We start from the raw sequence: 17,810 nt of genomic DNA on the forward strand, positions 1-17,810 counted from the left end.
GCAGAAAGCGCGAGTGTGGTTCCCTCCGCAGCAGAGCCAGGGCTCCCTCGCCCTGCCCACGGGGCTGCTGCCCACGTTCCGCCGTGCTCACGGGTGATGGGCAGTCTCGTCCCCCACGCCCCCCAGGAGGGTAGCAGGAGGTCACAGCAGTGGCCAGAATGAGGTTTCCAGGCCCCACCCTTGTTATCACAGATGATCGGAGGCAGCTTTACAACAGCCCAGGCCTCCTAAGAATTACCACAGAGAAGTGAAAAATCTGAAGAAATCACAGGCAGATTTGTGGCTACTGACTGTGGAATTTAACACATCATTTCTCACCAACAGCATGGAAGAGGTTAAACCGTTCTCACTTTAGCTGCCGGCTAGCATTTTAAAAGTTCCGAAAGCTTTGATGGTCACCCCCTTAGTGAGTGGAGGTTCACACCTCTGCTGGTCCAGGGTCCCACCCCTAGCGCACTGGATCGCAGCCCAGAAAGTTCTCACAGGCTTGTGATTCTCACCTCTCTCTGCCACCCGGGCCCAAATGGAACGGCTTGCCTCTCATCAGGCCAGGGGGCGGCCGTGGGAAACCTCTCAACTTCTGGGCAGTAACTGAATACTCTCATTTTGAGGCATTCTTAGTTCTTCACCAATAGGAAGAATTTTGCCTGTTAACTCTGCCCTGGAAATAGTGACAACTTTCTGCTTGGACTACCTTAGTATCTCCAAAAAATACTAAAACAGGAGTTCAAAAGTAGACAAAACCCAGCAAAAAATGTGCTGGCCAAGTGAAGATGACATAATTCAATCATAGCATAAAACTGAAAAAGTGGATTACCTAACCTGAAAAAACATATTCCTGTCCCAATGAAAGACTTTATGTATACATATGTGTGTATGTGTGTGTGTGTGTGTGTACGAAACATATTCTATATGGAAACACCTGCAATTAGGAAACATACGTGCACTGCATTAACATTTTTTGAGCACTCTCCATGTCAGGCAGCATGCAAGCGTACACACTCCGGCCGTTTATATGTGTCCTGTCGGAACTTCCACCATCCCACTCCTAAATTCCGAAGTCTGATACCAACTCGGCACTCACCACCTCAATTTGCCTCTGACCTGAGGCCTCCCAGAGGAAGTTTTTCAGCCCCAGCCCTCTGGCACTAGCACCCCTTGACTTTGGTGTGGCTACTGAGGCCCCGACAGAGCAGGGGTTTCCTTCAAAGACCCCTTATCAAACGTATGCACTGGGTCTACAGGGAAAACAGCCCCAAGGCACCGGCACCAGCTCGGGAACCACCGACGCCTGAAAGATGAGTCGCAGCTGCACCTCTGGCCTCATTCCCTGAGTCGATGGTTCCGTAAGTCCACGTATCGACCTGGGTCCTGTGACCTGCACTGGAGGTTTGGTAGTGAGACCTGTGGGGCCCAGAGCGCAGGTCACTGGCAGAGGGGGAAGAAGGGGAGAGACAGCACGTTTCCCCGGGGCCTCTGCTCTGCCAACGTGCCTGAAGCCCGAGACCAGGCGGGAAGACTCAGCAGACACGCACAGGCCTCACTGGCACGCGTCCTCGACCCCTCTCATCAGCCCAAGGTGGTGGCGACACCCGGCCTTGCGCGCCTGCAGGTGACAACCTTCCACCCTCCTTCCCCAGGCCCAACCACTTCCTTGAATCATTCCTCCCAGCACCTTAAACCCCGCCAGACCAACGAGGAGCCCCTCGTTCTCCAGTCACCAGCTGCCTGCCAGCCCTCTGGCCCAGTCCCACTGGGACACTGTCGCCCCCCAGCCTCCCAAAGGCCCTCAGCGTCCGGGTGTCCCCGTCCTTCTGCACTGATCTGCTCGCTCTCAGGCTTGCGTCCGTCCACTGCTCTCTTCACCAACACCACTCAGCCTGACCTCAACCTCAACAGGGCCCGTCCACACACGTAGGATACGTGAACACGGGCAGCACCTGGGCCTCCGCACGACCAGCAGGGCTCCGGCCGCTCCCCAGGGGGCCAGCTGTCAAGTTACGTGGGGTCTCAAGAGGAAGATTCCTCCCCAGCAGGGAACCAGGGCCGATGGTGAATAACTACGCTTCTGCCCTAAGGAAAGTCACTCTGTTTTTCTAATTTGCACAAGGAGAAATTGCCGGACACTACTCCTGTCTGCCAACAGAATTTGAAGAAACCTCTTTGTTTACAGTAGATCCAAGGAAAACTGTTTCTCCTTCTTCAATGTGAACATGCTCCTGAAACTTCTGCCATCACAAGGAAGGAAGGACGAAGGCAGCATTCACGACCTTTTCTCCTTGGCCCTTGGCCGGCAGCCAGAGGAAACTCTGCCCAGGTGAGGGCGACGCCCTGGACAGGACTCGGTGTTTAAGCAACGGCTTCTGGTCTTGTGGTCAGGTGATGGCTGAACTCACACAGGCCAAGCCTGCACAGTCAAGCTTTGCTTTGTTTCCTTCCTTTATTTTATTTTTAAAAAACAGCTTTAACTGAGGTATAATTGACTTTGTTTGCTTTTTAACAGAAAAACAACTCTAATAAAACAGATCAACGTAAAAATATTAAGAGAAACACTAGAGTTAACACCAGGAGAGGAACAAGATCTAAGAAAGGACAACGGTAAGGGCCACCAGAGGCCGAGTCCATCGATACTTTCTCTCCAGCCCTCACCACAGCCTGCAGGAAGACCCCGGCCCCAGGTCAGAGGTCAGGGAACAACCCCAGCGGATCTGTGATTTGCTCAGGCTAGGCCTCTGGCAGGTGGTGGACCCAGGTTTCGAGACAGCTTCTGCCTGTCTGGACCCAAGTGAAGTAAGAAAAGAAAGTCTGTAGCGTGTACTATTCTACAGGCTTCAAACTCAAGGACGCACCAGGCCCAACGCCACCCGGTGTGGGGCAACACGAGGCCTGCACCTGATGGTGCGTCCCAAGGACACAGGTCTGCCTCTTATGCACTCTGCAGGGCCACTGTCCCAGCGTGAAAACGCAGCAGCAAAGGACCTCGGGGCTCAGAGCTAGAAGGACACTAGGGATACCTGGGCCGGACACCTGATGATGAGGCCCAGGGGTGGTGGAGGAGCCGTTCGAGATGGCACGCCCTCTAGAGGACGGCCTGGTGTCGGCCAAGTGCTCCCCCGCAGGCGCCCGAGGTCACGGCCTCTTCCGCCCGGTGCCCGTCTCAACCTGCAGCCTCCCACCCTCGCTCTCCTGACCCATGAGGCCCAGCAGGAGGGAGAGGGCACAGGCCCGAGCCAAAGGGGCGAGAGAAGGTGGCCGTTCACAGCACACCAGGCCCCGACGGGGAGCGCAGGGTGGTGGGGGGAAGGGAGACGGCCGGAGAGGCGCTGGCAGGGGCCTGTCTCCTGGCTTTGGGAGCGGACTCTGGAGGGAGGGCTGACCCTGGCCACGCCGGGCCAGGCAGCTAAAGATGGCCCCCAGCTCCCCCGCCCTCCGCGCTCTCCTGGGGGCCTGACTCCAGGGGGACCAGCGTCGCACTCGTATCTGGAATGGGGGATCGGGCCCCCACCCGGCTCCAAGCCCACCACACACCTCGAGGCCCCAGGGCCAGCACCGAGACCCAAACCCAGCGAGAACCGCACGACGTTTCCTCCCTGCTCCGCACTGAAGGCCGCGGGCTCTGGGCACGTGGGTGACAGTCTGCTGACTGACCGCCGCCCCTCCTGGCATCACCCTGCTCAGGACACCAAGGGCGTCTTGTCCGGCCCTCACGAGGGGAGAGCGCGGCCGGGGAAGGCCGCTCCTGCCCCTCCACGGCTGTGGGCCCTGCTGTGGCCTCCTGCACACGTCCCTGCCCCTCTCCTCGGACCCCTCCTCCTCAGACCCCTCGTGTAACCCAGCAGGTGGGGGGGGGTGAGCCCCGCCTTGTTCCTTCCAGGCCTCCGCGTATCTGTCCAGGTTCCTCCTTCTCTCAGGAACACCTTCCCCCTGGTTCCCCTGAGGAAGGCCCATCATTCTCAAGAGTCAGAAGCTGAAATTCGGCCTGTTTCCAAGCAGTCCCACCGCCCAGCTAGAGGGGGATGGGGCTGACGGATGAGTGCCACCGGCAGCGTGTCCCTGTGCACTACGCAGGTGTGACGGGTGGACAGCCCCCCACAGGCCCCAGCCCGGTGTCTGAGGGGCTGCGCCCTCGGCCCTGAGTCCACAGCACTGCTATCGCCTTCTGATTCCAGGGCGTACACAGACTTGCCTATGGTTTTCTGGGTGCCCTGTCTGCGATTTAGTCAACCTCAGCACCTTCTCACTGTGAGGCCATGGAAAGGAGGTATTTTCCCTGCTCAGTGACACGGCGCTACGCGATCGCTCAGATGACTCAGCTGGCACTGGGGCGGAAGTAACCCCGTCCCAACAATGGACCAGGGATTCTAAGACGACGGAACGTTACTCACTTTGTTCAACCAGCCCACCTGGAAGCTTCAGGTGACAGTGGGTGGCGTCACTTGTGAGGGCAGAGACTGCAGGTGAAGTGAGCTCAAAGGAACAGCTGCAGCCACTGCGAGTCTAACCCTGGGAAGCTTTCCTCTCCCCTCAGGGATGGGCATTTCAGAAACAGTCATCATAAACTTCGGCCTCACGGAACCGTACAACCGACTCCTAACATTAGGTAAGCGCAGATCCTACCAAGAACCAGCGGGAAGAGCTCAGCCCCCCACAGGCCACCGCGGGGCAAGCGGTCCACACACAGCCTGACGCGGAGTCCACGTGGCCACATCTCCACGACGACCAGCAATGGCCGCTCACAGAAACGATGTCTGGTTAAAGACAAAGACCTCTGTGCGGGGCAACCTGTAAAATCGCCACACATTTCAGAGGTTGCAGAAGTGACAGAAAAAATAAAGGTGTGTTTGTATTTGGAAGGATAAAATTATAAATCTTAGGTAATTCAAAATCTATACAGCTTGGCTCTCAAAACTGTAAGGGATTTGAATTTAAATACCAATGTGAGGTTTTCTGTGTATTTAAAATGTACATTACAACGTACTAAATTCATCTTTATGCGTTCAAACCAGGTATCTGTATTACACACATAAGAAGCAAAGGATTCATCTTACTTCCCAGATCACACCGTTAAGGCTCTTATGTATAAAAACCAAGTCATAGAACATAAGAAAATGCTTCTACTGGTAGAATGCTACTGTTTGTGTTCTTATTTTATTAGAAGGACGTATGTATATGTAGCCTTTACAAGAGCCTTCCTTTGAGTAAATTACCAAAAACTGGGTCTTGAACAGATGAATAAACTGATAGAAAATGAATAAAGCAGTGAGCAGAGGCAGGCTAGCACCGAGCACGCAATTACGTCTCTACTTCACTAGGCAAAGCAATTAGATCTATCAGTGCATTTATCTGTTTATTTACTTGTAAACATACAACCTATTTCCAAAACAGCTGCGAGGCAGTCCCCGGAACACTGCCGCCACCCCACCGGCCTCTTACCTGGCCCCTGGTCCCTCCAGTGCTGTCCTTGGCCAGACCGGCTGTACCCAGAGCTCGTCCTGTGGGCGCTGGGTCCCTGTCGGCCCCTCCGCCCTGTGGGGACACGTGATCAGCACGTCAGCAGCTACCAGACGCTGAACTCCAAATGGCAGTCGTGTTTAAGAGTAGAGCAAGGTGACCCTGGACTGGCAGCTGCCAAACTTCTGACATCCTTACCATCACAGGGAAAGCCCCTGAAAAATGCAGATGCTAGGGCCACGGCACCACGGCCGGGTTGGGTCAGGGCTGCACTTAAACCTGTTCCCAGGAGAGTCTGTGTGGGGGACGAGCAGGCTATCTTGTCAGGTCCCTCAAAGCAGGGCAGTAAGTTCTCCTTTCTGCCTCCCCGGGCAGCGGCCCTGGGCAGTGGCCACAGGCCCAGGCCCGCACTGCTGGCCACCAGCACGTGGGGCTCTGGGACACGGTGGGCCTGACCAGGCCGCCCTCTCCTCCCAATCCCCCGCAAACTTCATTGGCACACAATCGGCTCACTCTAAATTCTTCTCCTAAATTCCTAAACCCTGGCGCCTTCTGTTTGTCTCTACTAGAATTCAGTACTAGTAAGTCTAAGTACATATTTAAATGTGATTCTACACACTACCTTGGTACCTCACGCTATTCCATACAGAAAGGAGGCCAAGCCTGCCCGGCACCAGCCACAGGGGCGAACCAGCGCTCTGAGGACACGGGCAGGCGGCTGCGTGCTGGTCCAGCCCCGCGACCCCCGCCCTCCATGCACACTCTTGCCAGCCGAGGACAGGGAGCGGCCTGAAAGGCACCGGGGCAAGTGTCCACGCACCAGCTCATCCCAGGAGGAGGCGACAGCGGCTGGGTGCAGGTGACCGAAGGACGCCGGGCTGGGGCCAAGGGGCTGGGCTCTGCCACTGAGAGCCTGCGCGGTGCTGGCGAGCCACCAGGGCCCAGGGGAGTAAACCACAGAATATCAGGCTGTATTGTGAAGAAAATGATGACATCGAGGACAGAAAAAAGGAGCAGTTTCCAAATCACGTAAATTGACTCATGCTATCTGCTGAAACCGTTTCTTCCATAATCTGGAGTAACTTGACAGGATCACCCAGGTCTGCCACCTTACGGACACTTCACCAGAAAGAGATCACAGAGTTTTCTGTCTGTATTAGGAGCGACTGTACTGCAGCATTAAACTCTGTGAAACCACAGGCTGTCTTAGGGCTTTCAAGAAAACTTGTCACACATACGGTCCTCTTAAGCCCGAGTGTCGGACTCTGAAATGCAGAAAGAGGTTCAGGCATCCAAATCCCAGTGACTACTGTAGCTGACAGAGCCTGCAGCCTGCCATCTGCATGTCCGCAGCCAGCCTGTCGCTGCTCTGCTAACAGTCTCACTAGTGACGGGAATCCTGGTACGGCGCTCACAGGGCAGACGGCCTGAGTGACGTGCTGCCAACAGATGTGGGGAACAGGGGACACAGAGAGAACGCTGCCTCTTTCTTCTGCAAGGAATAAACTCTTGCTTTGGGGTCTCAAATGCTGCCTATCTCCAGGCAGCTGGAGAAAGGTAAAGGACGGAGAGGGGGCGAGGCCAGGAGGGACTCTGTCACTACTGGGAGTAGGGAGGGGCCGGAAGCCCCTTTGCACAGCCCCGACCGGCGAGAGCTGGACGCGACCTGAGGCCTCACTGACCTCATGGCACAAAGTCTCTCGGAGTGAAACGTGCAGGGCTGGTGTGAGAACCCAAGACAGTCTGCGGGGGTAGGAATTTGGGGTAATTCTCCATTCCATCGAGAAAAAATGGGGCTGCTACAGTTACAGGTATAGATCCTACCCAAACGAGGACATGAGAACATGACTAAAATGAACTCAACACAATAAGCTACTGAACAAGATGTCCGACTTCACTGATAAACAAAGAGGCACCCAATCAAGGAGACAGGCTTTTTCATCTATCAAATTAGTCAGAAAAACAAACTTTTAAGTGGTGTCAAGAATGCATGAAACAGAAACTCTTAATCCCACTGGTGAAGGTGTGAAGTTACCATGTGTTTTTAGAAAACAAGTCGGCAACATTTATCTAAAATCCAATTACGTTTGGATCTATAATTCTGTGAACAACGGAACTCTATCCTAAGGAAACAACACACAGAAAAGCATCAAGTATAACGAGAAAAAACGGAAGCTCGAGGCGGGGGGCTGCGACGCAAAGGCAGCGCGTGTGGTGGTGGGGATTCTGTTCAAGGGGAGCCTGACCACCGTGACCGCAACCGCGCCGGGAGGACAGGGCGCACGAGCGTGCAGGGTATCATCATCATGAGACCGAAACCCAGGAAAACATCTGTCAGCCCCAGAGGAGGGTCCTTAACTCTCAGCACATGAACCCTCTGAAAACTCCCTCCTAAGGGGACCAGAACTTAAACCGCACAGCAGCACACTATCATCTTAATTTTGTTTCTTCTTCCAATTTTAGCAGCCTCTCCTTGCAGCTGCACGTGGCAGTGGGGCCCCTCCCAGGACCGAGAGGCTGGGGCCCACCTGAGTGGTGTGAACGCCAGTGCCGCCGGCTGACGATGGGTCTGTTCTCCTTCATGCAGGCCTTGCACACGACTGACTTCAGGGCATGGAGTCGGGTGAGCCGGGACCTCTGCAAACAGACCAGATGGGGCGGAGCAGCGTCAGACACAGGCAGGCACTCGGGAGACGTGACCACGTGAGTGAAACTACACGGTATACTGCGCCCAAGGACACTGCAGCGGCGTGGGCGAGCATGGCTGCAGTTTCCCTTCCACGCTGCAACTCAACAAGACGCTCTTAGAAACTGATCTTCTCCTGCGTGCCCTGGAAAGGCGACAGTGGCAGCTACACCTTCTCTGTCCTCTGCAGGTTATACAGGCATTTCCAAAAGGGCCCTCAAGTTCCACTGTGACATCTATGGCCCTAACACACCATCATACCTAAAACATCCATGCCGGTAACGTGTTATCACCTCAGCTCCTCCTGGTTGTAAGCCAGTGAGTGGAAAGAGCAAGGGCACAGACAACGAATCGACATGCGACCTTCCCTTCCGGCCGCATCTGTACTATTGCGTATTCGATCCTATCTGCCCTAACTTGTTTTAAAGCAGTGAGTGTGAACCTGTAATCGTTCTGTACTTGGTCAAGGCATTAGGAAGGAAAGGAGGGAGGGGTCCGTGATGGGTGATGTGCAGGCCATGAGCCTGGCCTACTGCTACCTTTCACTGATTCGGTACTAAAGCCACACTTACAGGACATTTTTGTCAGTACTCTGCTTTTGTTGACTGTACAGAATTTTGGCTGCTTCTAAATTCTGAACACTTACATTCCTATGACACCCTGGATTGTGTCTGTGTGTGAAGCGGCACTGCCGACACGTCAATAATGTTTTCCATCTGATGTGAAGGCGTGGAGCGCTGTCCTGTCACAGGCCAGTCCGCTCTCGCTGATCACAGGGTCCCGTGGGTATTAACACACGTTCCAAATGAGCTTGGCCGAGGCCTGACTTGGAAATCTTCCAGGACCCGTGTAGCAGTTGTACTTACAAAGCCAGAACAGCAGCCAATGACCCCAACTAAACTGTCAGCCTTCAGGGAATATTTTCAAGTAACAAATCATCACCGCTCCTATCGAATTAGTCTGATGTCTGCGGAGGCAGCTCTGCAGGGAATGTGCATTCTTAATTCAAAAAGGGGAAAAGGAGTGAAAGCACTCGAAAATTTAAAATGTGCAAGACTGGGTGGGACGCTGCTCGCCCGCCTCCTCACAGGTTCTGGCAGAAGCTTCAGCAACGCTGACCCTGAGGCCTGAGGCACAGCCACAACGGAGGCGGCCACCGGCACCAGCAGCCGCACTGTTTTCTGGGTCAGTTTCAAAGCCTGGGACCTGCGGCTCCTCCGAGTGGATTTCTGGGGTCTGATCCTAAAGTACAGTGACCGTGAGGACAGACAGTGCCGCTGACCCTTTTGACCGCCAGCCAAGGACTCTGAGTTTTCATGATGCATTTGAGCAACTGATTTCAAACCTACTTTTTCTAAACGTAAAGAAAACTGTGAACTCACGTTTTGTTCCACAAGCGCCTCTGCTGTGTACCCTTTCTCAGACTGCAGGTACTTCTGATGAAACAGCTTCCCGTCGAACAAATTCCAGGGCATGAAGTCCGACGTCTTCCAGGGGAAGCCGCAGGCACTGTTGACCAGCACCAGGGTGGTGAGGCCGCGGACCAGGAGGGTACCCAGCTGCACGGCCCTGGGGTCGACGTGGTCGAGCTGTGGAGACACGACGCACAGAGAAGGTGAGGAGGCGCCACTCGTGCAGAGAACCAGAGCCGCTGCGCCCTCGGGGTGCGACCTGCTCTGCACACAGACACCCTTGGAGCTGCAAAGGCCAAAGCTCTGACCTGCCAGGAAGGTGACAGGATCGCAGCCTCGGGCCTACTGGGAAACTTTCTTTAAAAGCAAAGGCAAAGGAAGAGAAGCCAAGACAGGGTCATTTTAGACACTGATGAGTCACTGCATTTTTAAAAATCACACTGAGTTCTGTGAACATTATTAGATATGTTTTACATGAATGTCTATCATTTAAGAATAAAATGGCTTATTACTGCATAGGGTTGATGGTCTGTTACTTCTTACAAATTAAGGTCACACCCATACAAAATATTTATTCTGTTGTCAAACCTCCTTCCTGTTCTTGGACACAGCAGGGGCTCCGCTTGGTGAGAACCTGCAGAGACACCCTTCACCTTCAATCGCTCGTGTTTCTGGAATTTGTGGCCTGTGCTGACCACACACAGTGAACCGACAGCCAGCAACTGTCCACGGGGTTTTGTTAAAAAGGGAAGTTCAACTCAGTCTGTCAGCATCGGGTGGATCTGTGTTGCTCAAAGTAAACAGCAGCGATTTTAAATGTCATTATGAATCTCACATAGTTTATAAAATTGAAGTAAACCAGGAAAAGGGACAGATGTTCATGCCCTTTCTAAGTCAGGTCTCACCTCCCTTATTGAGGGAAGCGTGGTCGTGACCCTCCGGTCTCCCTGCCCGCGCCCTCACCAGGCCACCCGCCCCTCGCCGTCGTCAGCACCTTCCACCGTCTCCCTGTTCTCCATCGCCGAGCCCTTGCCCTGTGCACCCATGCACACGGGGTCCTGTCTGTCTAGAGCTGCACTGTCCACACCGGCAGCTGGGGCCCTGGGCGAGGTTTGAATTTAAGTGCAGTAAGATCAAATGCTCCATTTCTCAGAGGCACCACCCTACTTCAAGTGCTCGGGGGCCCGAGTGGCAGTGTCAGTCGGCACCTTCCCGCCTGCCCAGCGCTGGACCCTCTCCACCTCCCGCATTCCCCTCTTTGCAAAGCGCCCAGCCCCGAGGCTGCACTGCAGGCCGCACAGGTCGGGGCAGGTCTCAACCCCAGGTCAGTGCACCCACCACAGCTGCTCAAGGTCAGGTGAACTGACACAGAGGCTGCGTATTTTCTGAGTATTGGGGGCAGTTCTCGAATGAAGCACATTTTCCCCTAATGGAGTCAGTTTCTGTTCATCTCTTCGACACCTGTCTGTCTGTTTTAAAGTAAATTTTAAATGAAGTACACCACTCCGCGAAGCACAGATCCTATGTGCACCACTTGAATTTTCAAACAAACCAGGCAGCCAACACCTGGGCCATGAAGCAAATGTCACCAGGGCCACAGAAGCCCCCCTGCCCCTGCCTGTCACACCCACTGTCCCCAGAGGTAGTGCTAACCGACTCCTCAAAGCAGGAACGGGTCTGCTCGCCAGCGAGCTGACGGAACCGGCTCCGGCACTGAAGTGCACACACGGTCCCCGGCCTCCCCGGGCTGACGGAACCGGCTCCGGCACTGAAGTGCACACACGGTCCCCGGCCTCCCCGGGCTGACGGAACCGGCTCCGGCAGTGAAGAGCACACACGGTCCCGGCTTCCCCGGGCTGACGGAACCGGCTCCGGCAGTGAAGCGCACACACGGTCCCCGGCCTCCCCGGGCTGACGGAACCGGCTCCGGCAGTGAAGAGCACACACGGTCCCGGCTTCCCCGGGCTGACGGAACCGGCTCCGGCACTGAAGTGCACACACGGTCCCCGGCTTCCCCGGGCTGACGGAACCGGCTCCGGCAGTGAAGAGCACACACGGTCCCGGCTTCCCCGGGCTGACGGAACCGGCTCCGGCAGTGAAGAGCACACACGGTCCCGGCTTCCCCGGGCTGACGGAACCGGCTCCGGCAATGAAGTGCACACACGGTCCCCGGCCTCCCCGGGCTGACGGAACCGGCTCCGGCACTGAAGTGCACACACGGTCCCCGGCTTCCCCGGGCTGACGGAACCGGCTCCGGCAGTGAAGAGCACACACGGTCCCGGCTTCCCCGGGCTGACGGAACCGGCTCCGGCAGTGAAGCGCACACACGGTCCCCGGCTTCCCCGGGCTGACGGAACCGGCTTCGGCAGTGAAGTGCACACACGGTCCCCGGCCTCCCCGGGCTGACGGAACCGGCTCCGGCAGTGAAGAGCACACACGGTCCCCGGCTTCCCCGGGCTGACGGAACCGGCTCCGGCAGTGAAGCGCACACACGGTCCCCGGCCTCCCCGGGCTGACGGAACCGGCTCCGGCAGTGAAGTGCACACACGGTCCCCGGCCTCCCCGGGATGACGGAACCGGCTTCGGCAGTGAAGAGCACACACGGTCCCCGGCCTCCCCGGGCTGGCGCTGCTGGGGTTTCCCCAGGCCGTCCGCCCCTCCGTGCTGTCACACGCCGCTGTATGCGGGGCTCACTGGGGATGCTCCGAGCCTGCAAACCACTCTGCGGACAACGGGCCTCTTCAAACAGTGAGCCTTTTTCCAGCCCAGGAGTGCATCCTGCCGGCAATGCTTTACGGTTGCCAGTGTGGAGACTTTGCCCAACTGTTGATTCTTCCTAAGTATTTCATATTTCTTCTTTGATGTTAGTGTAAACACAAAAAACGTGGGGGTTATTTTCACTTGTTATTGTTTCTGTAGAATATACATGGATAGTGTATGTTGACTCTGCACCAGCCCCTGTTAAATTTGCTTAGTAATTCTAATGGTTGCCCTGTAGATCTGGATTTTCCATATACACAATCACGCCACCTGTCAATAATGATAGTTTTATTCTTTTCTTCCAGTGTAAGGGAAGTGGTGAAAGAAGGCACCCCTGACTCACTCCCACCAGAGTGGAAAAACTTCCACTGTTTTACCATCAGGTCTGACTTCTGTTGTAGATACTCTTTATTGGATTAAGGAAGTTCCCTTCCAGTCCTGGTCTGCTGAGACTTTTTACGACAAACAAGTACTGAATTCCACCGAATACTTTCTCTGCATCATGCGTGGTACTAACGAAGGGAATCACACCGGTTTTCAAATGTTAAACCAAGTCTGTATTCCAAAAATAAACAGTTGGTTGTGTTGAAAGAGCAGAAGATTTTCACAGGCTGCAGAATCAAAATCTGAGGCTCTGAGGTTATCTTCCAGCAACAGAGAAAGTCACACAGCAACTCCTCTTCTTCCCCAAAGAACTGGAATTTAGGGAACAAGTCAGCGTGGCAGAAGGCTGACCCTGAATCCGGACTCAGAGTCGCTGGTGAGCATGGACTAATTCCACGTGGCTAAGGTGTGGCCTTACCAGTAAGAGTCATACATAGAAGTGGCCCGTATTTTGGAAATAGGATTTAAGGCGCTTTGGAATGAAGACAAGGGGGAGCTGAGCCCTGGGCGCTTCCTGCTGAGGCGATGGAGCGTCTAATGGGGACACAGAGACCAGAAAAACCAGCTCGAACGCTGCAAAGCCTCACAGTAAATATTTAACAGTAAACAGCTCAACTGTGTGGTGTTTATATGCTAAGGTATTAGCAGTTATGTATACATGGAGGCCAAAACCCCCAAGTCAGCCGATGCCCCGTTTCAGGCATTGCTTCACCAGAGCGACTGTCCTAAAACTAGGTGGAAGTCCAGACACGGCGAGGAGAGCACTGCAGACTCGTTACCACTCGCCAGAAAACAAAACAAAAGCAAACTTTGAGTTTCTCTGGTCTGAAAGGCCGGTTGGACTCAGGAGGTTCTGCCCCTAAGCTCTCTGTGGCTACAGTCAGGCACAACTGTACAACACAAGCCCAAGGAGGCCGCCTGAACCCTGCCGGGCAGGCGCACGAGGAACAGAGGGGCTGGTCCGGCTTTTCCTAACAGCCGGCTGCTGCTCAGCCCTCCCGAGTCAGACAGGGGTCCCGCGGCTTCCGTGAGAGCTCGTTAAAGATGGTTTCTGAGGGCAGAGACCACCCAAAACGGGGCCAACCGTCTGCTGAGATCCTCCCCTGGAGGCTTCTCATGTTGCACTGGGTAACTTACCTGTCCCTTCTCTTAATACTTTTCATTCTCAAAAGAAACCTTTTATTTGCTGAAGGACGCTGTCAGGGACACCCACCTAAGCGAGTCATACTGCGACCCCTAGACTCTCCGCCTCCAACAGGGCTGGCACAGGGCTCGAATCCGATACTGACGCTCCCCCGTAGCCCAGCAGCTTCCCCAACTTTACCTTCCAAACCTCCTACCTCTGTCCCGTGCTCCCCCCTGCCGCGAAACGAGACGTGATGCTGCTCAGGGGCCGGGGGCAGGAGGCCGGGGGGCCGGGGGCAGGAGGCCGGGGGGCCGGGGGCAGGAGGCCGGGGGGCTGGGGGCAGGAGGCCGGGGGGCCGGGGGCCGGCACCTACACGTCAACCGCACAACCACGCGCCAGGTGCCAGAGCCAGCTCAAACCCCCAGGACGGGGAGAGACGCGAGCCAACAGGCAGGTGTGTGAACACGCAGGAGACAGGGAGCCAAGCACGTGACTCGTGATGAGTGCGTGGGGGGAGAAGACGGGAACCAGAGGAGCAGGGCTCTGCGTCTGTACGGAGGGCGCGGACACTACCTGGGAGGCCCTGGAGAGCCACTCACCTTTAAGCGGAGGCTAACGCGACCGCACCTGTCTGACACACAGATAAGCCTGTGAGAACACAGCAGGGGCAAGCGTGTCAGGCGGGTCACTGCAGGAGGGCTGTCCACACAGTGGGTACTTTAAAAATAGCTGCTGGATTTACATGTAAGTAAGTGACATGTGAAGGCTGCGTGGGGAAACCTACCATCTTCTGATCCTACCTTAGAGGGAAAAAGAAATCAGAGGCAGGGTACCGTTTAACAAGGCACCCAGCAGTAGTGCATCCAGAAATCTCTTCTTTCTCACGACGCACAGGGGCAGGGCTGGGTTCTGGCGAACACAGGGTCACCATGAGAGACAACAGGTGCTGCCCCGAGGGGAACATCGAGGCCTGGGTGGGCAGTCATTACACGGCTCCTGCCCTCAGCAAGAGAGATAAAAATTCCATTTCTCCTGTACACTTTCTTATCCAATGTCGTTTTTACGCCACATCTTTAATCCAGGCAAAAGTAAACTGTGTTGAGATGCACTGCTAGAATTTAAATGGACACTTGCAAGGAACAAAAGGGGAAGAGAGTAAAATGATATAAGTGAGAAACTGGCAAGGGCTGCCTGTCATAGGATTGGGCCAGCTGCAGCACCCTGTAACATCACTAAAATACCCACAATACCCAGTGGAACAACTGCAGGTTTTCTGAACTCACCACACATAGAAACAAAATCTCCACCCGGCCAAAGTCAGTGGCTTTCTCAGGCGTGCTGGGTCCGGCAGGACTGATAGGCCTGCCAACCGTAACTTTCTGATCTGCAGCCCCCGAAGGTGCAGGGCATGAGGAGACAGCCTCTGAACACACATGTAACTTCCAACTTCATCCTGACCTCCACCTAAGGTTCAGAATGGATGACCACAGATAACAAACAGGAAAAACAATTTCTACTAGAGTGCTTTCTGGCTCACAGAAAGGACCCAAGAACAGAAGAAAGAAGAGAACATGCAGCTTGGTCTGAAGTCAAGTTTTCCTTCACGAAAAACTATGTGACAGAGGAAATACCCATGGGAGCAGCACAGCCCACGTACGGCTGGCAGGGTGAAGCCTGCTTTTCCCACAGCGTTACCACCCGCACTGTCCACTCCAGACCGCCTCCTCGGTCCTGACCCCTCTCCAGACTCAGAGCCACCTGCACACACGCAGACGTCCTATGGCTTCCAAGCTGGACTCACCTCCCCCGCCCCGCCACCTCCTCTCAGGCAGCTCTTGCAGCCTCGAGCAATCCAGTCAGAAGGAAGGCGCTCCAGGGTCCACGACCACCATGAGGTCTGCCATTATGTTTACAAGTACAAAGCCGCAGACAGGGCCCAGGACTGAAAGAATGGTAAAAGGCTAATCTTTACAAAAAATGTAGTAGGGTAATTCTAACCATAATTCCACCCTTCTTCCCATTCCTCCTTAAGGCCTTCAGTCACCTAAGACTTTGTGCCATCAACACATGGGGACAGGAAAGGGTAAAACTGCCAAGTTCCGACCTCTGGCTTTCAAAAGCCTCACCCCCGGAGAACCTGAAAGACCTCCGAGGTGCCCCAGGTGTGAAGAGCCTGGGCAAGAGGAAGGGGCAGGTGCGGGGCAGGAAGGGGAGGGGCCTCGGGCGCGTGGAGCCCAGAGCCCGCAGGGGGACCGCCAGGCAGCCAGTGAGCCCCGCCTCTGGTAGGTGGGGTCTGGGGAAGGGACTCTGTGCAAGGTGTCTGAGCTCTGCTGCCCAGCTGATGTGGGAGGCGAGCAGGCTCGGGGGCAGCGGGGCGGGGGGGCCCGGCCCCCACTGGTAGAGCGAGTGGGCACAGTGTCTCGGGAGTGCCCACCTGCTCACCCGCGGGATGCATACCACAACCAACGGGATGGGGTTTGTAAAAGAAATCACATCGCTGTAGAGACAGAAAGGTGAAACTGAAATTACATCTGAGGTCCGTTTCTGCTGTAGAAAAACACATTTTATGTGAAAGGCTCTTATTCGTGAAGATAAAAAGGACATCTACCAACACCACAGCGGTTTATACAAACATAAGCAAACTGACAATTATTTGAGTACATACGACACACAAGGGGGCTCCATGGAAGTTGTAAACACTCGGCCTGCCCCTTACTCTGCCCCAGGAAGGATGTATTTCAATTCATTTGAACAAATACTAGCTGAGTACCTGCTAAGTTACTCAGAAGCATAGGTACCAGAGAATACACAAAGATGAATAAAGCGGAGTCCCCACTCCTGAAGAAGCCACAAGCCAAGGAGTTTAAGAACAGTCTGAATGACATGAGAAAGGGGACATGTATCCAAGAGCAGCGTTACAGCAAGAGACCCTCGCTGAGAAAAGGAAGAACATGGTTCTGAAGTAGATCCTGCAACACTGGAAATGGGATCACACAGCACCTGTGTAATTGCCCCAAACAGGTAACCAGGAGTAACTACAGGTATTTATGTGTTATTAGCAAGTACAGGTAACCAGGAGTAACTACAGGTATTTATGTGTTATTAGCAAGTACAGGTAACCAGGGGTAACTACAGGTATTTATGTGTTATTAGCAAGTACAGGTAACCAGGGGTAACTACAGGTATTTGCAGAAGGAAAGAAGTCACCTTGGTAGTGAGCGCTGGGTCTTGGTGGGCATGGAAAGCTGGGGTCTGTGGAGGGCCTGCTTCATGGGGGCTGGACTGCAAGACAGGCACCAGGGCAGACAGAATCAGAGGGCCTGGAAGGCCAGCCTACTTGGAAAAGTGCAGATTCTGAGCGTCAAAATCTTTAATCTACCCTGGGGTATGAGTGGCCTGGGAAGGGGAGAACAGAAGCTAGAGACAGTTTCAAAGCCAGAGTGGTGAAGTCTTAATACCTGAATGTAGTAAGAAGCAGTAAGAAGTTGTAACATCTGCTTATGATTCAAGACAAAAACAGGAGAGGGACGAAAACCCAAATGTGAATAGCTCAGATTCTAAAGCTGGGCAGCTGTGAACACTGCCAGGCGTGCACACACGGACCCCTCCTCTGACCCTGAGCGTCCGTGCCCACCAACCAGCTCTCAGGTTCACGCCGAGGGCTGCTGGCCAGCTGTCTGGGAAGGGCAGAGAGCATCTATCGCAACCACCCGGTTTTGCAGCTGTGATGTGAACGCGTCCACAGACAACGTGTGAGAGACTGAGCGTGGCTGTGTCAGGGGCAGGCGTGGGGCGGGAGGGGCGGCGGGCTGGGTTTGGCCCTCCCTCGCTCTCTCCTGCCCGAGTGCACACCCTGGGTGTCTGGTGGGGAAGAGATCGACCCTTCTGAACCGCTACGGGCCCGGAGGGCAGGCCAAGATCTCTCCCGACTCTCAAGGAGGCGTCCCACCTGCTCCGTTGCTGCCCTCACACCCACACGTCTTCACTTAAC

At 54.8% G+C, this 17,810-nt stretch overlaps 1 protein-coding gene across 4 annotated transcripts in view; it reads right to left on the minus strand.

Annotated features, from left to right (window-relative positions):
• Window positions 1–17,810, minus strand: part of FAM120B (family with sequence similarity 120B) — an 85,086-nt gene that overhangs the window by 21,658 nt on the left and 45,618 nt on the right. For 3 of the 4 annotated variants that reach the window (XM_036871672.1, XM_036871669.1, XM_036871671.1), the window contains 3 exons: window positions 9,520–9,726; window positions 7,980–8,088; window positions 5,434–5,526 (listed from right to left, as the gene is read on the minus strand). In XM_036871672.1, the coding sequence (XP_036727567.1) occupies window positions 5,434–5,526; window positions 7,980–8,088; window positions 9,520–9,726 (409 nt within the window). The remainder of the gene's footprint in view (window positions 1–5,433; window positions 5,527–7,979; window positions 8,089–9,519; window positions 9,727–17,810) is intronic. The other variant, XM_036871670.1, reaches the window with a different exon arrangement.

Source organism: Balaenoptera musculus, chromosome 12 (assembly GCF_009873245.2).
Source record: "Balaenoptera musculus isolate JJ_BM4_2016_0621 chromosome 12, mBalMus1.pri.v3, whole genome shotgun sequence".
In the NCBI taxonomy this organism is placed as follows: domain Eukaryota; kingdom Metazoa; phylum Chordata; class Mammalia; order Artiodactyla; family Balaenopteridae; genus Balaenoptera; species Balaenoptera musculus.